This window comes from Fundulus heteroclitus, chromosome 14 (assembly GCF_011125445.2).
Source record: "Fundulus heteroclitus isolate FHET01 chromosome 14, MU-UCD_Fhet_4.1, whole genome shotgun sequence".
NCBI classification, from domain to species: domain Eukaryota; kingdom Metazoa; phylum Chordata; class Actinopteri; order Cyprinodontiformes; family Fundulidae; genus Fundulus; species Fundulus heteroclitus.
In genome coordinates this window covers 14,028,449-14,045,154 of record NC_046374.1, presented here as the reverse complement: position 1 = coordinate 14,045,154, position 16,706 = coordinate 14,028,449, and the positions used below count along the sequence as shown (strand labels likewise).

The 16,706-nt window shown below is 44.8% G+C and overlaps 1 protein-coding gene across 2 annotated transcripts; it reads right to left on the bottom strand.

Annotated features, from left to right (window-relative positions):
• Positions 1-2,015: 2,015 nt before the first annotated feature.
• On the bottom strand, positions 2,016-14,967 carry si:dkey-185m8.2 (trichohyalin). 2 transcript variants are annotated; one of them, XM_012854444.3, is made up of 3 exons: positions 14,800-14,967; positions 13,770-14,594; positions 2,016-7,547 (listed from the first exon to the last, which is right to left on the bottom strand). In XM_012854444.3, the coding sequence occupies exons 1-3, from the start codon at positions 14,846-14,848 to the stop codon at positions 2,170-2,172; spliced, it is 6,252 nt and encodes a 2,083-aa protein (XP_012709898.2). In that variant the 5' UTR covers positions 14,849-14,967; the 3' UTR covers positions 2,016-2,169. The 2 variants fall into 2 exon arrangements, with proteins under 2 accessions (XP_012709898.2, XP_036002229.1); XM_036146336.1 differs by having other exon boundaries at positions 13,770-14,546.
• Between the last annotated feature and the right edge of the window lie 1,739 nt (positions 14,968-16,706).

The following is a 16,706-nucleotide window of genomic DNA, read 5'->3' as shown; positions in this document are numbered from 1 at the left end:
GGAGAAGCAATGGAGCCGAGCGAGTTGGCGACATTCAGCGGAGGTGCAAAAAGAAAAAAAGTAACCCTAACCTTGTAGATCAGGTTGGTCTTCACCGAGCTGTGACTTTACTGCCAGGCATTGCAGGGCGGTCCACTGGCTCTGACAGTAGCTGCGTCAATAGTCGCCATCTTGCTTTCTGATAGTTCTGCGGTACTGCCAGCAGACGGCACAACGATGTTTACGTCTACTAATGGCGCCCGGTCCAAAAAATTCTTTTCACGCTCAAAAATGACTAACTCAACACTATCAGGATGAAAGCCTGGGTTATATAGTAATATTTGAAAATGAATGTATGTTTTTCTGTGTTTTCTTTTTATGGTCGAAACACGTCACCAGGCTGCTTTAAGCTTGAAGTTTCTGATTAAATTAATGTTGGCTGGGAATGCTTCAACTGGGGTTTAATTATGTGGGCAAAGTGGCTAAGAAAGGATAACAGAACTTGATCGTTGTACTTGTACACATTAAAACCAACATTTCCATCCTTTTCATCCGTCTATAGTCTATTCCTGCTTTTATATGCGGAGCGGTGGGAGGAGCCAGTGTCTGTGTCCAGCAGTCATTGGGTGAGCACCACCTGGACAGGCCACTGACCCTTTTAAAGATTACAAATTATATTTTGCTCAGTGTGACATAATGTTAACAAGGTGTTAAAAAGTCTCGCATTCATGTCGTGTTTATGTGATTAGTTTTAGTGGAGCGATGACATTTAATGTCTGTAATGTGCTAAAAACCTGTGCTGCCGGTCTGTCTGTCTGTCTTACAAGTATTTTTCAGGAGCCATTCCAAATTTCGAATCCAAATGTCACAATTTTATAACAAGTGAATCCCATTCTGTAAGATTGTAAATCATAAACGTGACGATGAATCCAAGGGCTGTAAAAAAATAAATAAAAAAATAAATAAAAAAATAAAAGCGGAATCGCTTATGGGATACTAAGACTGATTTGGTGCCTGGGGCATGAAAACATTATGCTAAGTGCACGAAAATTATGTCTACATCAACTGCAATTTGACAACTTTTTCCCCCCTTAATTTTGCCCAGATGCTTTGACAAAAGAAGAGGGCCCGTCCTGCAGAGATGATCAAAGGAACAACAGATCTATCTTGACACAACACCCTCTCATCTTGCCTCTAAAGGCAGCTCATACTGAATGGACAGATTATAGGTAGAAAAAAAAAAAAAAAGACCACAGTTGCCATGTTGGATTCAGACCAGCACTCACACTCCATAATTATTAGTCTGATGATTGCACACGAGTGTTTTTTGGATGTTGTATGTGGCTCCGCAGATGATGATGGAAGTTGTTGTATGTATCCCCCCCCCCCCCCCCTTGCATTTTCCCGGCTGTCAGAAATTGCATTTTGAAAGAGGCGCGATGCTCTCATCAAGAGTCATAATTTACTTGTCAAAGCAGGGGTCCTCTCAGTGTGAGGCTGGCTCCCCTGGGGTTATAATTGCGAGACGGTTTCTCCTGAAATGCCTCAAGTCAAGATGAAGCACAGGGGCCTGCTTTAGTCGGGCTTTGTGTGCTCTTTCCCTTTTAAAAGTAACCATTACACAGAAAACCGCAACACACAGTTGAAACGTGTTTGACGGGGCTTCATTATACTTTTACCATCATGTTTTTTACCATTTGTGACTTTCAGCAGTGATACATTTAGTCCTGCGGGAGGGAAAGCCTACACCGACTCAAGGTCTCCATCTAGTGGAGACGAGGAGGACGGCGGGCTGGAGGTCAGACGAGGATTCCCTGGTGAATCACGCGTTACAACTTATTCATTTTTTTTTTTTTAATAAATGAATGAATGATAAGACGTTATGAAACATTCAGGAAACAGGATGTCGATGAAGCAGAGACGAGTGCATTTTTTTTGTGTGCTTTACTGACGTGAATACTTCCTTCCTCTCGCAGTTTGCAGCCTTTCACATTTTTTAAAAATTTTAACCTGACAATAAATTTACTCCACTCAAATTTTTCATTTGTGACCTATTTAATAGAACAAGTATAATTAAAACTTAAATACAGGTTGGTGTGGCAGACCGGTCCGTTTCAATTGGTATTATTCAGACATATTTACTTAAACACACACGAAAAAGCTCATCATAGGGGGTCAATCATTCAGTCCTCACATTGCTGCGGTAAAATCTGCTACATCTTCCATCTTTTCGAGTAGTCCCTCCATCGCCGAGTTGCTCTGTTTGCTCGTCAGCACGTGGTACCTGCCCCCGCACCTCTCCACCAGCCCCGTCAGCTCCCCGTTCCTCAGGATGTGCTGCTCGGCGCTCTCTCCCAGGATCTCCCCCCAGGTGAACAGCACCAGCGTGCGCCTCCAGACGCCCTCCCCCAGCAGGCCCACGTGCTCCTCCGCCGCCCTCCGGTACTTGCGCGTGCAGGTCAGGAAGGCAGGCACCAGGAGGAGGACCACGTCGGCGCCCGGCCGGCACCAGGACGCGCCGTCCAGGATGCCCTGGCGCTGCGCGGCGTCGGTCGGGTCGGGTCCGTCTCGCCACCTCAGGCCCAGCGGCTCCGCGACCGCCAGCCGTCTCCCGGCTATCTGGCCTCTCCACGGCCTGAAGCCGGAGCCGTCCAGCGTAGGCGCGTCTCCGCCCAAGATGGTGACTCCGGCCGGGGAGCGGGACGACCACGTCTCTCCCAGGAGCATCACCTTCAAATCTCTGTGGTTTGGCGGAGACCCGAAGCTGTTGATATGGTTGCTTCCCTGCTGTTTCGTTTCTGAAAGTGTTTCAATGTAACATTTGCTCGTCTCTGCAGGTCTACCGGTCTCTTCGCCTGACTCTCCTCCTCTCGCCTTCGCCCGCTCCCCGTTGACCTCCTGGTGCATCAAAGGCAAGCTATCTTCAGCCAGGACATGCGAAGAATCCCTTTGATCAGCGCTATCGTCAGACCTTTGCTCCCTCCTGACCAGCTCTTCCTCTCGTTCCCTCAGCTCCTGCTCCCACTTGCTCATATTTCTGAGCGACTCCTTCAGCTTTTTCTCCCTGGCGCGGAGCTCCTCCTTCAGCAAAGCCATGTCCCTGCGTATCTCCTCCAGCTCCTGAGTCGTGCAGTTGACCAGCTCGTTTTGCATCAGCAGCTCGGACTTCCAGTTGAGCAGCTCCTGCTCCTCGTTCTTCAGGTGGCACTCTCGGTCCTTCAGCTCCTTCCCTTGGTCCTTCAGGCCCCTGACCTTCTTCTGGAGGTCCTGGCCGTGTGAGCTCAGCTCTCGCTGCTTGCCCTCCAGCGCTCCGAGCAAAGCGTCCAGCTCCTTCTCTTTCATCTCGATGACCTGTTGCCTTAAGGCCAACTCTTTCCTGTCGTTATCCCTTTCCTCTGCTTCTTTCTGCCTTATCTCCAGACTAGTTTGGAGTTTCTGAAGCGCTGACTCCTTACTTTTCAGCTTGATCTCCGTTTCAAGCAGCTCTTCCTGTTTAGCGTCGAGGTCGTTTCGTCTGTTGCTCAACTCCTCTTCCTCCCTCCTCACCGCTTGCTCTCTGGCCTCGGCTAATTTCTCCCTTTCTAGACGCTCTTCGTCGTATTTCTCCGCCCGCTCTTTCTCCTTCTCCATCAGCTCACTTATCTGGATCCTGCTCCTCTCTTCCCTCGCTTTAATCTCCTCCACCTCTCCTCGAAGTTCGTCATTGGCTTGCCGTAACGCTCTCACCTCCGAGTCTCTCTCCATGACGATAGCTTCTACGCTCTTCACTTTCTCCTCCCATGCCGCCCGATGCTCCCTGACCTCTTCCTCGCTCTTCTTCCTCGCCTCCTCGCCCTTGATGCAGACGTTCTCGGCCTCTTTTCTCATCTTCTCGTTTTGCTCTTGAAGCTGCTCCACTCTCTCCTGGCTCTCCTCATATTTCTTGGTGAGGGCCTGAACGCTTCGCTCCAACCGACCCACGTGGCTCTCCTTCTCCCGCGTCATCGCCTCTATGCTCTCCGTTTTCCCTTGGAGCTCCTTTTCGTACTCCTGAATCATGCTCATCATCTCCCTCTCCATCCTCTCGGTGAGCTCCTTCAGCTCTGATTTAGTCTGCTCGATGGTCAGCCTCAGCTGGACCACCTCCTTCTCGTTCTCTTTGTCTTTCTGCAGCAGATCTTTGAGCTCTTCGTCTTTCCCCTGCAGCCTTTCCAACGTTTCTGCCTCCTGCTCCGCGTGGCGTTGCCGCATCTCGGCCATGCTCCTGGCGTTGCTTTCATTGCTGTCTCTCAACTCTTCTATGTCCTTAAAGCAGGTCGCGCAGAGTTTTTTCAGCTCCTCCACCTCCCCCTCTTTCTCGGCGAGAAGTCGTTCGGCTCGTGTCGTCTCTTCGGTTTTCTTCTCGATGATCTCCAGGAGCTTGTTTGTCTCGTTGGCTCCTCTCTCCTCCGTCCTCTTCAGCTCCTCCCTCCATCTCGCCTCGCCGGAGGCCGCCTGCCGTTTGATGCCTTCGATCTCCAGCTCCTTCTCCTTCAGCTTGTTCTCCATGTCCTCCAGAAGCTCTCGCCTCATCTCCTGCATCCTGCGCTCGGTGTCCTGCAGCCGCTGCTCGGCCTCTTTCTTCTGGTTCAGGATGATCTCCCCTCGCTCCTCTTCCTTCCTCTGCAGAATCTCGTCGATGTCCTTTATGTGCTGTTGCAGCTTTTCGATCGCTCTGCCGCTTTCCTCCAAAGTTTGCTGCATCTGCTTCTTGTGGCTCAGGCTGTCTCTTTCTTTTTGCTCCTTTTCCTGCTGCAAGAGTTGCTCCAGAGCTGCTATTTGGCCCTTCATCTCTTCGGTTTCTTGTTCTTTCCTCTTCAGCATTTGCTCTGTGTCTTTCTTGCACTCCAAATAATCAAGCTCCTTCTCTTCCTTTTCTCGGATCGCTTCCTTCATTTCTTTAACAGTTAATTTAATCTCCTCAGTTTCCATGTCTTTTTCTTTTAGCCGTTGCTCCACTGCTTCGATCTCATTTAAAAGATGCTTCTCTCTTTCCTCTGTTTGCTGCAGCTTCTCCTTCATTTCTTTGACCTTCTCCTTCACCTCCTCTGTCCTTTGCTCCAACTCTCTCTTGTACCTGTCTCTCTCTGTTTCTCTGTTTCTTATCTCACTCAGAAGCTCTTTCTCTCTTTCCTCTTTCTGAAGCAGGGTTTCCTTCATTTCTCTGAACTTCTCTTTCATTTCCTCCACCTCTTTCTCTTTTTGCAGCACGTCTTTCTCGTGTCTTTCTGTATCCGCCGCCCTGTTTTTGATTTCGTTTTTTAATTCACATTTGACTTTTTCAATCTCCTTCTGGCTCTGCTGCAGATCCTCCCGCATCCTCGCCTGTCCTCGCTGAGTTTCTTCAGTTTGGGCCGCCAACTCTTCCTTTAAACCTTTGATCTGTCTCTGTTTTTCCTGCTCTCCTTCATCGATTAGTCGCTTCAGCTCCTCAGTTTCTCTTTGTCTCTCTCGCTCTAGATCGTGTAGTATTTCCGCGTGTTCTCGTTTAGCGTTTTTGACTTCCTCTTCCTTCTCTTTGACTAGTTTATCAACTTCCTTCTTGTGGTCCGCTTCTCTTCCCTCCATTCGTTTAACCATTTCATTTATTTTTGTTGCCATTTCTTCTTGGTGTTTCAGTTTTAGGGCCTCCAGCTGCTTTTCTGTCTCCTCAACATGAACTTCCATCTCTTTTTTGTGCCGTAGATGAATCAGTTCGTTGTTCTTTTCACTTTCCTTCACATTTTCTTCCATATGAACGACAAGTTGTTTCATTTCTGCTATTTCTCTCTTTTGTGTCTCTAAAAGTTCACTCTTTTCTTGTGTAAATGTCTTATTTAACTCGGTTATCTTTTTGTCTTGCTCTTGCATCATGTTCATAATTCTTTCCTCATGCAGGTGTTTGAGTCTCTCTATGTCATTCGTTTTTTCCTTCATCATCTTACAGACCTCTTGTTCCTGCTGAAGCTTCATTGTCTCCATGTTCTTTTCGCTCTCTGTCATTTTTTTGACCATCTCCTCTTGATGTTGCAGCTTTGCCTCTTTTATCTCGGCTTCTTTCTCCTCTAATTCTTGCTTATGTTGCAGTTTCAGCCTCTCTGTGCTTTTTTCCAACATTTTAAAGTTTTCCAGCATTGTCCGCTTTTCCTCTGTAGCTTTCCTGCTCAGTTCTTCCAGCAGTTTGTCTTTATTTTCCATCTCTTGCTTCAGTTTTTCCTCCCCCCGTGCCATCTCGCTGATTTTCTCTCCTTCTTCTCTAAGCAAATCATCATAGTGTGTTCCGGTCTGCTCCATTTTTACTTGCAAAGCTTCAAACCTTTCAATCCACTCTGCTCTCTCCTTCTTGAGCGCCTCCACAGTTTGCTCCTTCTCCTTCAGATTTTTCACCCATTCTTGTTTCTCTGCTCTGATCTCATCCTCTCTTCGCCTCCTCTCGTGATCAGATTCAACGCAGGCGCGTTCGAGGTCGAGAAGTTTCAGCTGCTGCTCGTCTGTCCTCTCCTTCAGCTCCTCGATCTCCCTCTCTTTTAGCTCCAGGTTCCGCTCTGCTTCGCGCTTCTCCTGTTGACGTTGGTTTAGACTGAATCGGATTCGCTCGTTTTCAAGGGTAAGGTCCTGAATCTCCCTCTCTCTGTCCTCCGTCAGCCAGCGCATCCTCTCCTCCAGGTCGCCAAAGTCGTTTCTTATCTCCCCGACCCTCCTGTCCTCATCCTCCTCCTCCTCTCGTTGAACGTCGGCCTTCCCTGGGGACTTCACCTTCTTCTTCCTATCGAAGAACCACCTGATGCTCTTCACCTCCCTGTCCCTCATCTTCTTCAGCTCGGCCTCCTGGCGGACCATCTTGTCTCCTATCTCCTTCAGCCGCTGGTTGAACTTCTCGTTTCTCTGGAGGCTCAGATCCCTGACCTCCTGCACCACGCAGGAGAAGGCCTCGCACCTGTTCATCGTCGCCATCTTCTCCACCTTCTCCAGGAGCTCTGTCACCTTGGCCGAGCCCCCGCTGCCTCGTCCTCCTCCTTCCCCGCTGCCGATCACGTGGTACCTGCCCCTGCACTTCTCCAGCAGCCCCTGCAGGTCCCTGCCCCCGCTCTGAATGTGCTGCTCGATGTCCACGCCCTCGCGGAGCTGGTCGCCGTGGGTGAACAGCAGGATGGTGTGTCTCCACACGCCCTCGCCAAGAAGCTCCAGGTGCTCCTTGACGTGTCCCGCCCTCACCAGGGTGTCCACCCTCAGCGTCAGCAGCAGGGCGTGAGGCCCGGGGGGGCACAGAGCCACGCTGCACATGATCTCCCGCTTGACCCGCTCCGGCGTTGCACCGGCCACTCCTGCCTCCCAGCCTGGCGTATCCACCACGGTCACCATTGCCCTGGCCACCTCCGCCTGCTGGCGCACACACTCTTCGGTCACCACTCCTGCTTGGAAGAAGCCCGTCTTCCCCAGGATGGCGTTGCCGGCACAACTCTTCCCAGTTTCGCGCTCTCCCAGCAGAACCAGTCGGACCTCGGGAAGCCGTCGAGAAGTCTTGGAGAAGGACTGGTGTGCATCCAGCTCTGAGCCCTGGGGTCCGTCACCTGGGAAGAGGATAAATACAAACTTACGTCACTCTGTTTTGTCACGGCGCCATAACAAAAATGGGTGCCGGACATTTGGTCACTTCGCCATTTTCTACTTTTGCATTTCATTTTCAGGTACCAAATGCTTGAAAAGGCATTTTCAGGTACTAAACGCAGCCTAAGGATTATTTCAGCTCTTTTCTCATGATGTCATTTGTTTTGTTAATTTTACCAGTCCCTCCTAACACCCCAAAGCATGATGCTGCCACTCCCATACTTCACAGCTGGGAAGCTTGCAAGCCTCCCCTTGGTCCTCCAAAGGTAACAATCAGTCAAACTCTTCAGATTTAGTTTCATTGGACCACAGGACCTGTCTCCAAAATTGAATTCTTTAGCCCTGTCTGCATTTGCAACCTGTGGTCTGGCATTTTATGTTGCTTATTGAGACACTTTCTTCCTTGCTGAGTGGCCTTTAAGGTCATGTTAGTGCAGGATTGGCTTCACTGTGGATAATGGTGATGTACTGGTGATGCTACACAATTTTTCTCCTAAACAAACTAATACTATACACTTTATACTATTCTTCTTAAATAGTATGAAGGCTGGACATTCCCACTGGTTTAACGAACATATCAGCTTCAGGTGTCTGGAAATTGTATCCAAGGATGAACCAGGCTAGTGGGGATCCACAGCTGCTTTTACTGAAGTCTTTCTTGATTTCTTTGGATTTTCCATGATGTCACATGAAGACGCAGCGTTTTTGAGGCGTTGCCTAAAAAAAGAAATCTAACGCTGTGCCTTCGATTAGCTCAAATGTTGTGAATCAGAAGCTTCCAAAGCTGTAACGTTATCATCTAGGTCATTCCAAAAAAAAGTAAAGAGGAAGCGAAACGTCTTCTACTACGGAAAACAAGTCCAGTTGCTTTGTTTTTTACTTTGTTTTGGAATGACCATGACCTGGATTATTGAGAATTTTCACCAGTTATCATCTAGGCTTCCTCAAATCATTTAAAGTCATGGTAATGTAGTTGAATCTGGTGAAATCTGGTTTTTATTGTAGATGGTTCTGATGTTACAGTATTGTGCAATAGTTTACCAGAATTCACTCACCAGCATTCAAAGTCTTAAACAATAAATAAATAAAAAAGCGGTGATTTGATCCTAACATATCAAATACACTTTATCTAAAACTTACACTTTGACAGCTGTTACCTTAAACCAATAGAGGTGTGGCAGAAAATAAATGACACTACAGGCTGATTTCACATAAAATTAAATTAAATTAAGCCAGGAGTAGGCCTAATCTGGACTTGTTAAAGTTGGGTATTAAAGAAGCTTGCCTAAGCATGGGTTAAATTTGTTTTTTGTTAGTCTGACACCATGAAGTCCTACTGAGAAGACCTATCTCAAGCCTCATTAGCCCAAGCAGCAGAGCCTTTTAGTCTAATTTTCTTCATGAAAACCCAGAATGTTTTTTTAATCAAATGTCTTTTTTATCAGAGTTTCAGAGGATTACTGCTGTCCACAAAAACACATTTGTTTAGGATTGCCTTTGAATGTTCTAGTTAAACTGTTCTACTGAAACATCATTAGTTAAACTTTTTTAGTCCAACTGTTTTTAATGTTCTATTTTGTTTCTACATTTTATTCCTACTTGCTTTTATTCTGTTTTATTTTCCTATATTTTAATCATGTAAATTACTTTGCATTGTCTCTGTACTGAATTGTGCTATATACATAAATTTGCCTTGCCTTGCCTTGCCTCACAAGTGCTCTTCTGGCTGGCCTCTGTAGTGTAAATGGATCTTCATTTAGATATAAATACTCCATGCTGCATAACCACCTGTGCTCCATTTCACAAGTGATACTAAGCAGAGGTTAACCTGTCTCTTTCAAGGATTACTTTAAGCTCAAATTTAGTCACATAGCTCTGATCCACCTCCTGCACCACTGGGGTGACAGTGGCACAGCAGCTAGGGACCTTGTCCGGTAACCCACAGGTTGCCTGTGAACAGGCCTGGGGCAAGACGCTTCACCTGTGTTGCTGGTGGTCAGAGGGCCTGGTGGTGCTGATGTATAGCAGCCTCACCTCTGTCAGTCTGCCCCAGGGCACCTGTGGCCACAGAAGTAGCTTGTGAATTACTGAATGTAGCGTGAAGCACTTTGGAGTCCTCTCAACTTGATAAAGCAGTGTACAAGTACAGGCAGTTAACTATTTCCTGAAAGTCTGTTTAATACAGAACAGACTAAATCTGATGAGGATGTGCGATGAACTTGAACCAGCTCAAACAGCATCATTGTCCGGGACTAGCTCCTTTATGTTCTGTGTTACTCCTGTAAAAACAGCTTTCTACAATAAAAAATACCAACAGTAGTACTCTGAGTGGAAATATTTGTACTTTTAAGCGGAAAACTCCTTCGACCAGCACCCACTTAGCTGTTTTTCTCTGCTCATTGTGTGAGGTGTGGCGCAGTGTTAACACGAGGGTGTTAACATGGCTTCATGTGTCACTACTTCGCAGATGATACTTTGCTGTCTTCAGTCTGAAATCACCTTTATGCTCTAAAGGTTACCGAGTTAAATTTCTTAAGAAATTAAAAAAAATTCTGCAGATTTCTAAGCATTTTGATTAGAGATATTACCTACTATTGATAGGGCTAAGTTTAACGTACAGGAACCTTTCCAGCAGTAGCAAATCTTGTAAAAATATGTATGACCACTTAAAATGGCAGTTTTCACTTATAGCTCAGGTTGGCGTGACCTGGTGATTACCATGACCACTGCAAAAAAATAATCATGACCCAAACTTGCTTTCTTTTACTTAGTTTCATGTCCAGTCAATGGGGAGTTTACACCATTTAAACACAGTAAGAAACTATGGCTGTGCACTGTGGCAGGCTAATGACCCTGAAGCTTAAAAGCCTATTTCACTGTCTTTTATAGGATTAGCCCTAGTTTAAAATCTAAAATACAAACAGGTATAAGATTCCCATCTAATCGATTATTTTTAATAAAAACACAAGACTCCCTGCTTTTATTGTTATTCATTTCTGATCTGTAGGCCTCTTTCAGATTTTATTGATATCTTTTTTTTCTTTGTTATAGTGTGTTTCCAATTTTTACATCAATTTATGTCTGCTCTAAGCTCACTCAATTACCCCTCGGTGGTAAATAAGGTGACTCTATTTAACTGTACTCAACAGATTAAATATATTTTTTTAGTTGCTAATGTTTGTGATAAGATACAAAGGTTGCATTTTTTACCAGAACAGTTTCTTCAGAGGAGTATTTGGCTATTTTTGAGTACTGTGGTGAAGAAGGAGTGGCTTGTTCAGAATGACATTTATAGCACAACAATGATCCCCTTGATTTTGTCATTGCAACATACACTCAAATGAAAGGTATCCTCTGCTTTTAACCCATCTCTTTTGGCAGTAGGGTGCTACTGTGTGGTGTCCGTAGAGTGTTTGAACCAGGGACCCTGCGGTCACCAAGAAGGAGGGAGACATCGCCTCTCCCCACTGGTGATCAATGGTTCTGATTTCATACTAAAACAGTTTAAAACCCTTTAATTGAGCACATTTATTCAGTGGAAAAAAATAACCCCAAGTTAGGAAGTTGATTTTTTTTATCTCTTGTGCCACAATTGTTGGTCCGTTGACAATTGCGTTAAAATAAATGCAACTGAGGCAGTTTTTATGTATACTTTTCCTTTTTAAAGTATATGAATATTACTTGACATATGAGTCCATTTCACTTGGCCACTCATCAAAGTGGGAAAGACAGGAGAACATGGAGAGTGATGTCTGGAAGGAAGGTTGGGAGCGGCAGAAGCCAGACCTCCTTTCAGGCCGATTGTCATAAGAGGGCAGGAAGTGGAGCAGGTTACAGGTTTTAGATATCAACAGTTTTACATTAGTGTTTAGACTGCGTTTATAGGAAGGCTAGACAGTCTCTCTTTCTTTTAAGGAAGTTAAATTGTTTAAATGTTAGCAGGCACACCTTACAAATGGGTGTATAGAGGAAGTGGGTGAAATTGTCTTTTAACATGGTTTCCTGGTCTGGAGATCTCTTAGTCAAAGACGAGGACAAGCTGAATCAGGTAGTCGAACGAGCCAATAATTACCAAAAACCCAACCTGTCCTCTGTCATCTAGCAGGAGACTAAGAGCCCCATTAACAAAGACAAACAAAAACTCTTTCACTCCCTCTGCTGTGACCATTCTGACTAAGGAACATTTTCAGTGAGTACTGCTCAGACCATTGTGGGTATCACCTAATTTATTCACTAATTTATTCGCTTTAATGTTGTCGTTTATGAAACTTTTTTCCAGGCGCATTGACTTTTAAGTGTGTTAAGATACTGTTTTTCAGAAGTGCTGTTCTCTTAGCTATGCTTTTTAAATTATGTTCACTTCATGTATGAATCGTTGCCACTTATACCATGGTCTGGGTGAATACTCAATTCTGATTGGCTGCAAGGTGTCCATCAGGAAGTGTTATGGTAACCTATAAAGAAGTTCTGGTCAAATAGCCTGATTGTAATAAATTATTGCGCTGGTTCAATCGTTAGCTGGTAACGGCGAGATGATGCTGGTTACCTTGGCAACTCGTCACAACGAGAGACATTAAATTGTTCTCTCAGCCGCTTCTTGTGAAAAACGATTTTAACGGTGAAAAAAATATAAAAGTATTAATAATTGATTTAATATTTCTTTCATAAGTGACCATGGTATAAGCGGGATAATGCCCTTTGAGGCGTCCATTTTCAGAAATGAATGGACTTTGCGGAAGCAATCGTCCTCCGCTTCGTGTCGGACGGTTCACGGCTCCGCGTCATCCATTAATTTCAGATAAAGGACACCTCGTCAGGCATTATCCCTTACATATCAGAGAGAAATCTCCATCTCAGGAGATGTGATGGACAATAAAGTTATCTTATTCAAGTAAATAAGATAGTAAAATGTCCCATATCAACAGTCAGAGCAATAATTTAAACATTTAAAGCATCTGTAACATTGACAAAAAGGATTGGGCAAGGAGCTAGTATTTTTTTTAAAGGTCTATAGAGGCTCACGGCCAGAAAACTGCACCAAAGAGTGACATTTTTGGGTCACCAGGTCAACATTCAACTCAATCTACATTGTCATCGGTTCTTTTGGAAGCGTTTTATCATAATATCACAAAGGTACACATGTGAAGTTTGCTAAACTCTCCTGGGACTTTAACTGCAACGGTGGGATTTGTTCGAATGAGATAACCTTTTTTGTTGTTGTTGGATTTGGCGTGCAACAAAGCCTGAATTTCTAGAAAAGCATTTCAGACCCATGGTGAAAGATCTGTGATGCTGTGGGCCTGTTTCTCTTCTAAAGGCCCAGGGAACGTTGTTAAAATGCATAAAACTCTTTCAAATATCAGGAAATCTTCAATGAAAATCTTGTGGACTTTCCCCAAAGGTCTAAAACGAGTCATTATCCAGCATTTAGGGGGGATAATGATATAAAACATATGGCCGAAACGCAGAAATGGTTCACCACACAGAAAATCAGCCTTCATCTACAGACCTAAATCCTTTAGAGACCCCTAAGAAGAAGAGAGGAGAGCATATGAGAAGATCCAGGGCTCTGGGTCACATGAAAGGTTGTGCAAAAGGAATGGTCAAAGATCATAACCCATACTCCAACCTTAAAACAGTGTGCAAAAGATGAAGTGCTGTCCTGTTATATACACACATTTAACAGCAGAACTCTTAAAAACATTTGGAGGTTGTTGCATTAGATATTGGATGTTGGTTTTTCTTATTCTCATCACCCATTACATGTAAGATGTTATTTATAGGAATGTAAAGGTACATGTTTTTAATAAGGAAGAAGAATATTCCTGTATTTTGGGATTATTCTAGTGTTTCTTATTCTTAGAGTCAAATGTTATCCAGCATGATCTCTCAGCTTGAAGTTGCTGGTAACTTACGTAATAAGAGGTTTTGAAACGCAAATGATAAATAAAAACAGCCAAAGGGCCTTACATGAAAAATATATTTTCAAGATAGTCTTTCACTCCTAAAGACTGATGTTTTAACACCTCACTGAAGTGCAATTTATTTAACTCAGCAAATGCATTGTAGGCACTCTGATCTGGAGGCCATCTGTGTGTTTTCTAGGGTTTCTAATGGAATCTAATGTTTTCATGCACTTGAAACCTCTTCTGAAGTTGAAGCATTAAGCATTCAGAAGGACTTACTCATCAGGGCAGCTTTGATGGTTCCTCTCTGCATCTGCGCCTCCATCTGCCTCTGCTTCTTCCTCCTCTCCCTGGCTCTCCTCTTCCCATCCGCTTCCAGACCCAACAGAACGCCATGATCCAGCTCCAGATGACTCTTTACGCCCTTCTTTCTGTCCACCATCACCTCCAGCTTCCTTATCAGCTCTTTTACTTGTGCCCCGTCTCCCTTATTGTAATTATTTACAATGTGGTATCGGTTGCCGCACTTCTGGAGGAGCCTTTGGAGTCCAGAGCCACTCGTCTGGATCCGCTGCTCCATGCTGGACAGGCCCAGTTCGTCCCCCCTGGTGAAAAGCACCAAGGTGTGTTCCCACACATCCTTCCCCAGGGGCTCCAGGTGCTCCTCTATCTCCTGGATGTAGACGTCCGTGACCGAAGAGCAGGAGCGGACCACCAGGAGCACAGCGTGAGGTCCAGGAGGGCACAGGGTGACACTTCTTAGAGTTTCCCTCCTCACCCAGTTGGGGGTACTGTTGAGTGGGTAGTACCACTCCCATCCAGGTGTGTCAACCACGGTGACTTTCCTGCCGACGACATCCGCTCGCCTTTTCACGCACTCCTCTGTGGGCTTCCCGCTCTCGAACCCACCCAGGCTTCCCAGCAGGGTGTTCCCTGCAGCGCTCTTGCCGGCCCCCTTTCTTCCCAGCAGGACCACTCGCAGTTCTGGGAGGGCCGGTGGGGAGCCGGGGGAGACAGGAGGGTGTCGCACGTCCATGGTAGCCTGCAGGCTGTCATCTGTCAAGAAAGGGAGAAGTACTTCCTCAGTGCATCGTACCGGATAAGCTGAGTGACACAGAACAAAGAAATGTGGCAATAGTCAGATCACCACTGCAACCGCAATTTCAGTTCAAATTTTTATTATTAAATCTAACGCTGACATACCCTAACCAGTTTCATTGTTGAGAATAACACCTTAAACACCATTAAACTTAGAGTTATGAACGAGCTTTGCATCAATATCCTGCGACGAGGACTGCTGTAAACTCACCACCATTTGCTTCTGTGGCTGCAATGCCCTTCTCATCTGTCGGTTCCATCTCTGTCCACTTTCCTCGTTTGGTTCCTCTTCCTCTTTTTTTTTTTTTTTTTTTGCTTCCTGTGTGTCCTTTTACAGAAAGACTGTCTCGAGGGTCATCATGACACAGAACTGACACGAGGCGACAATTAACCGATCTGAAAAGAGGATTTGAGCTGCACAAACCGAGCGCGTATGGCAGCAGACTTACTCAGTCACATGACCTCTGTTTGTGGTTTTCAGACAAGCTCTCTTTTCACACGACAGGAAGTTAAGAAGTGGAGGTGGCAACGTTAGGTTTGATGAAACCGTTGTACAAAGCTTGCAAAAGTGCACCGTTGGATGTATGCATGCGGCGCATGCCTGATAAAAGTTGCATTCAGGGATGCCGCTGTGCATGGACAGAACATTTGTCTTAGCATGCAAACACAAATTTGTGCACGTTTCTGAGAGCTGCTCAGCACCTTAAAGTCAGACGCTGCCTTGTGGTAAATATGTGGAACTTCTGTTTCCTGTGCCAATAAGTAAGATGGAGAAACTGCAACTGAGCCTTGGTACAAAACTCGCTGTGGTTTAAGAATTCCCTTACGCACAGAAAACAGTCGTGCAAACTTAAAACACAAAGACAATAAATTAGACGTTTATACTATGTTTATATACATTCATAGATTAAATGCCAAGTGAAATGAAAGAAGTGGGTTTTATCAGCTTTATGAACACACACTGGGTGTTTCTCATTTTAAGTTGTCTGATATACAGACACTTCCTCTTATTTACATCAGAAATCGTGAGTTTCAGGGTCCATTTTTAAAAGCCTGGAAGGTTTCACAGCAATATTTCAGTTATCATTCCTCAACTTTTAGCATTATCAACGTTAAACACCTGAATGCATTAAAGTGTGTTAAAAATAATTACTGTAAAAACATGACACAAGATCAGAATGTTTTGGAGAAAGGGAGAAATGGAAAAAATCTCATCCTGTGATGGACTGTCGACCTGCCCAAGGATTTCTCCTCCACTACTCACCAACTTACAATAAAGCTCTTAAAAACGTTTCTGTGTGTGTGTGGTTGAGTTCAGGTTCATCAGAACAAATCACGACACATGACACATCAAAACTTTGCGTTCTCTTCCAACTCCCTTGTCGGTTCGGAGCTTTGTTTGGATCCTCTATGAAGCAGAAACATGAAATTCCTCTTCTTCTTCAGCTTTGCAAGAGACACCTGAAGATCTAGGACCTTTAGAGAAAACAGGATTTTATTTATTGTCACAAGAAGAAGACAGCTGTTTTTATTCAGATATCACTGCAGTTCTATCAGTGCTACTGGTCTCCCAACCAGCTTCATTCATCTCTTTATTATCAGTCTTGAAACCAGGTCTATTTTCTTTAGTCCCACATTTTATCCAATCATTCTTCACTGTCTTCACTATGCCACAGTATCTATTTAATAGTTTGGGATTTCTTAACCCCTGTCCTGACTGATGACGTTATTTCATATACATTAAGATCCTTTTAATCCTTTCTGCAAATTAATGTTTGGCTAAAAGATGGTTCAAGAAAGTATTAGTTTAAGGAGTAGTAGAATTATGTAACATTTTTAGATTGTCCTCAAAGATTTGCTCTGTTTTTCAGTTGACAAATGTACAGGATAAATGTCACGTTTGAGGTCAAACGAGTTTTTGAATGATTTCATGTGGTCCCACTTTATGTTCGTCACAAAACTTGGCCTTCTTAGGGCTATGCTCTGCCGAGCCACTGTACACCAGCAGAGTTGTAAAAGAGCTTCATGACGGATTAGTTCTCTCACAGAGAGACATTTATTTTCTCATAGTTGCCTTATTGTGTGAAGAGCCAGTTATCCCTCATCACTCCTTCCCAG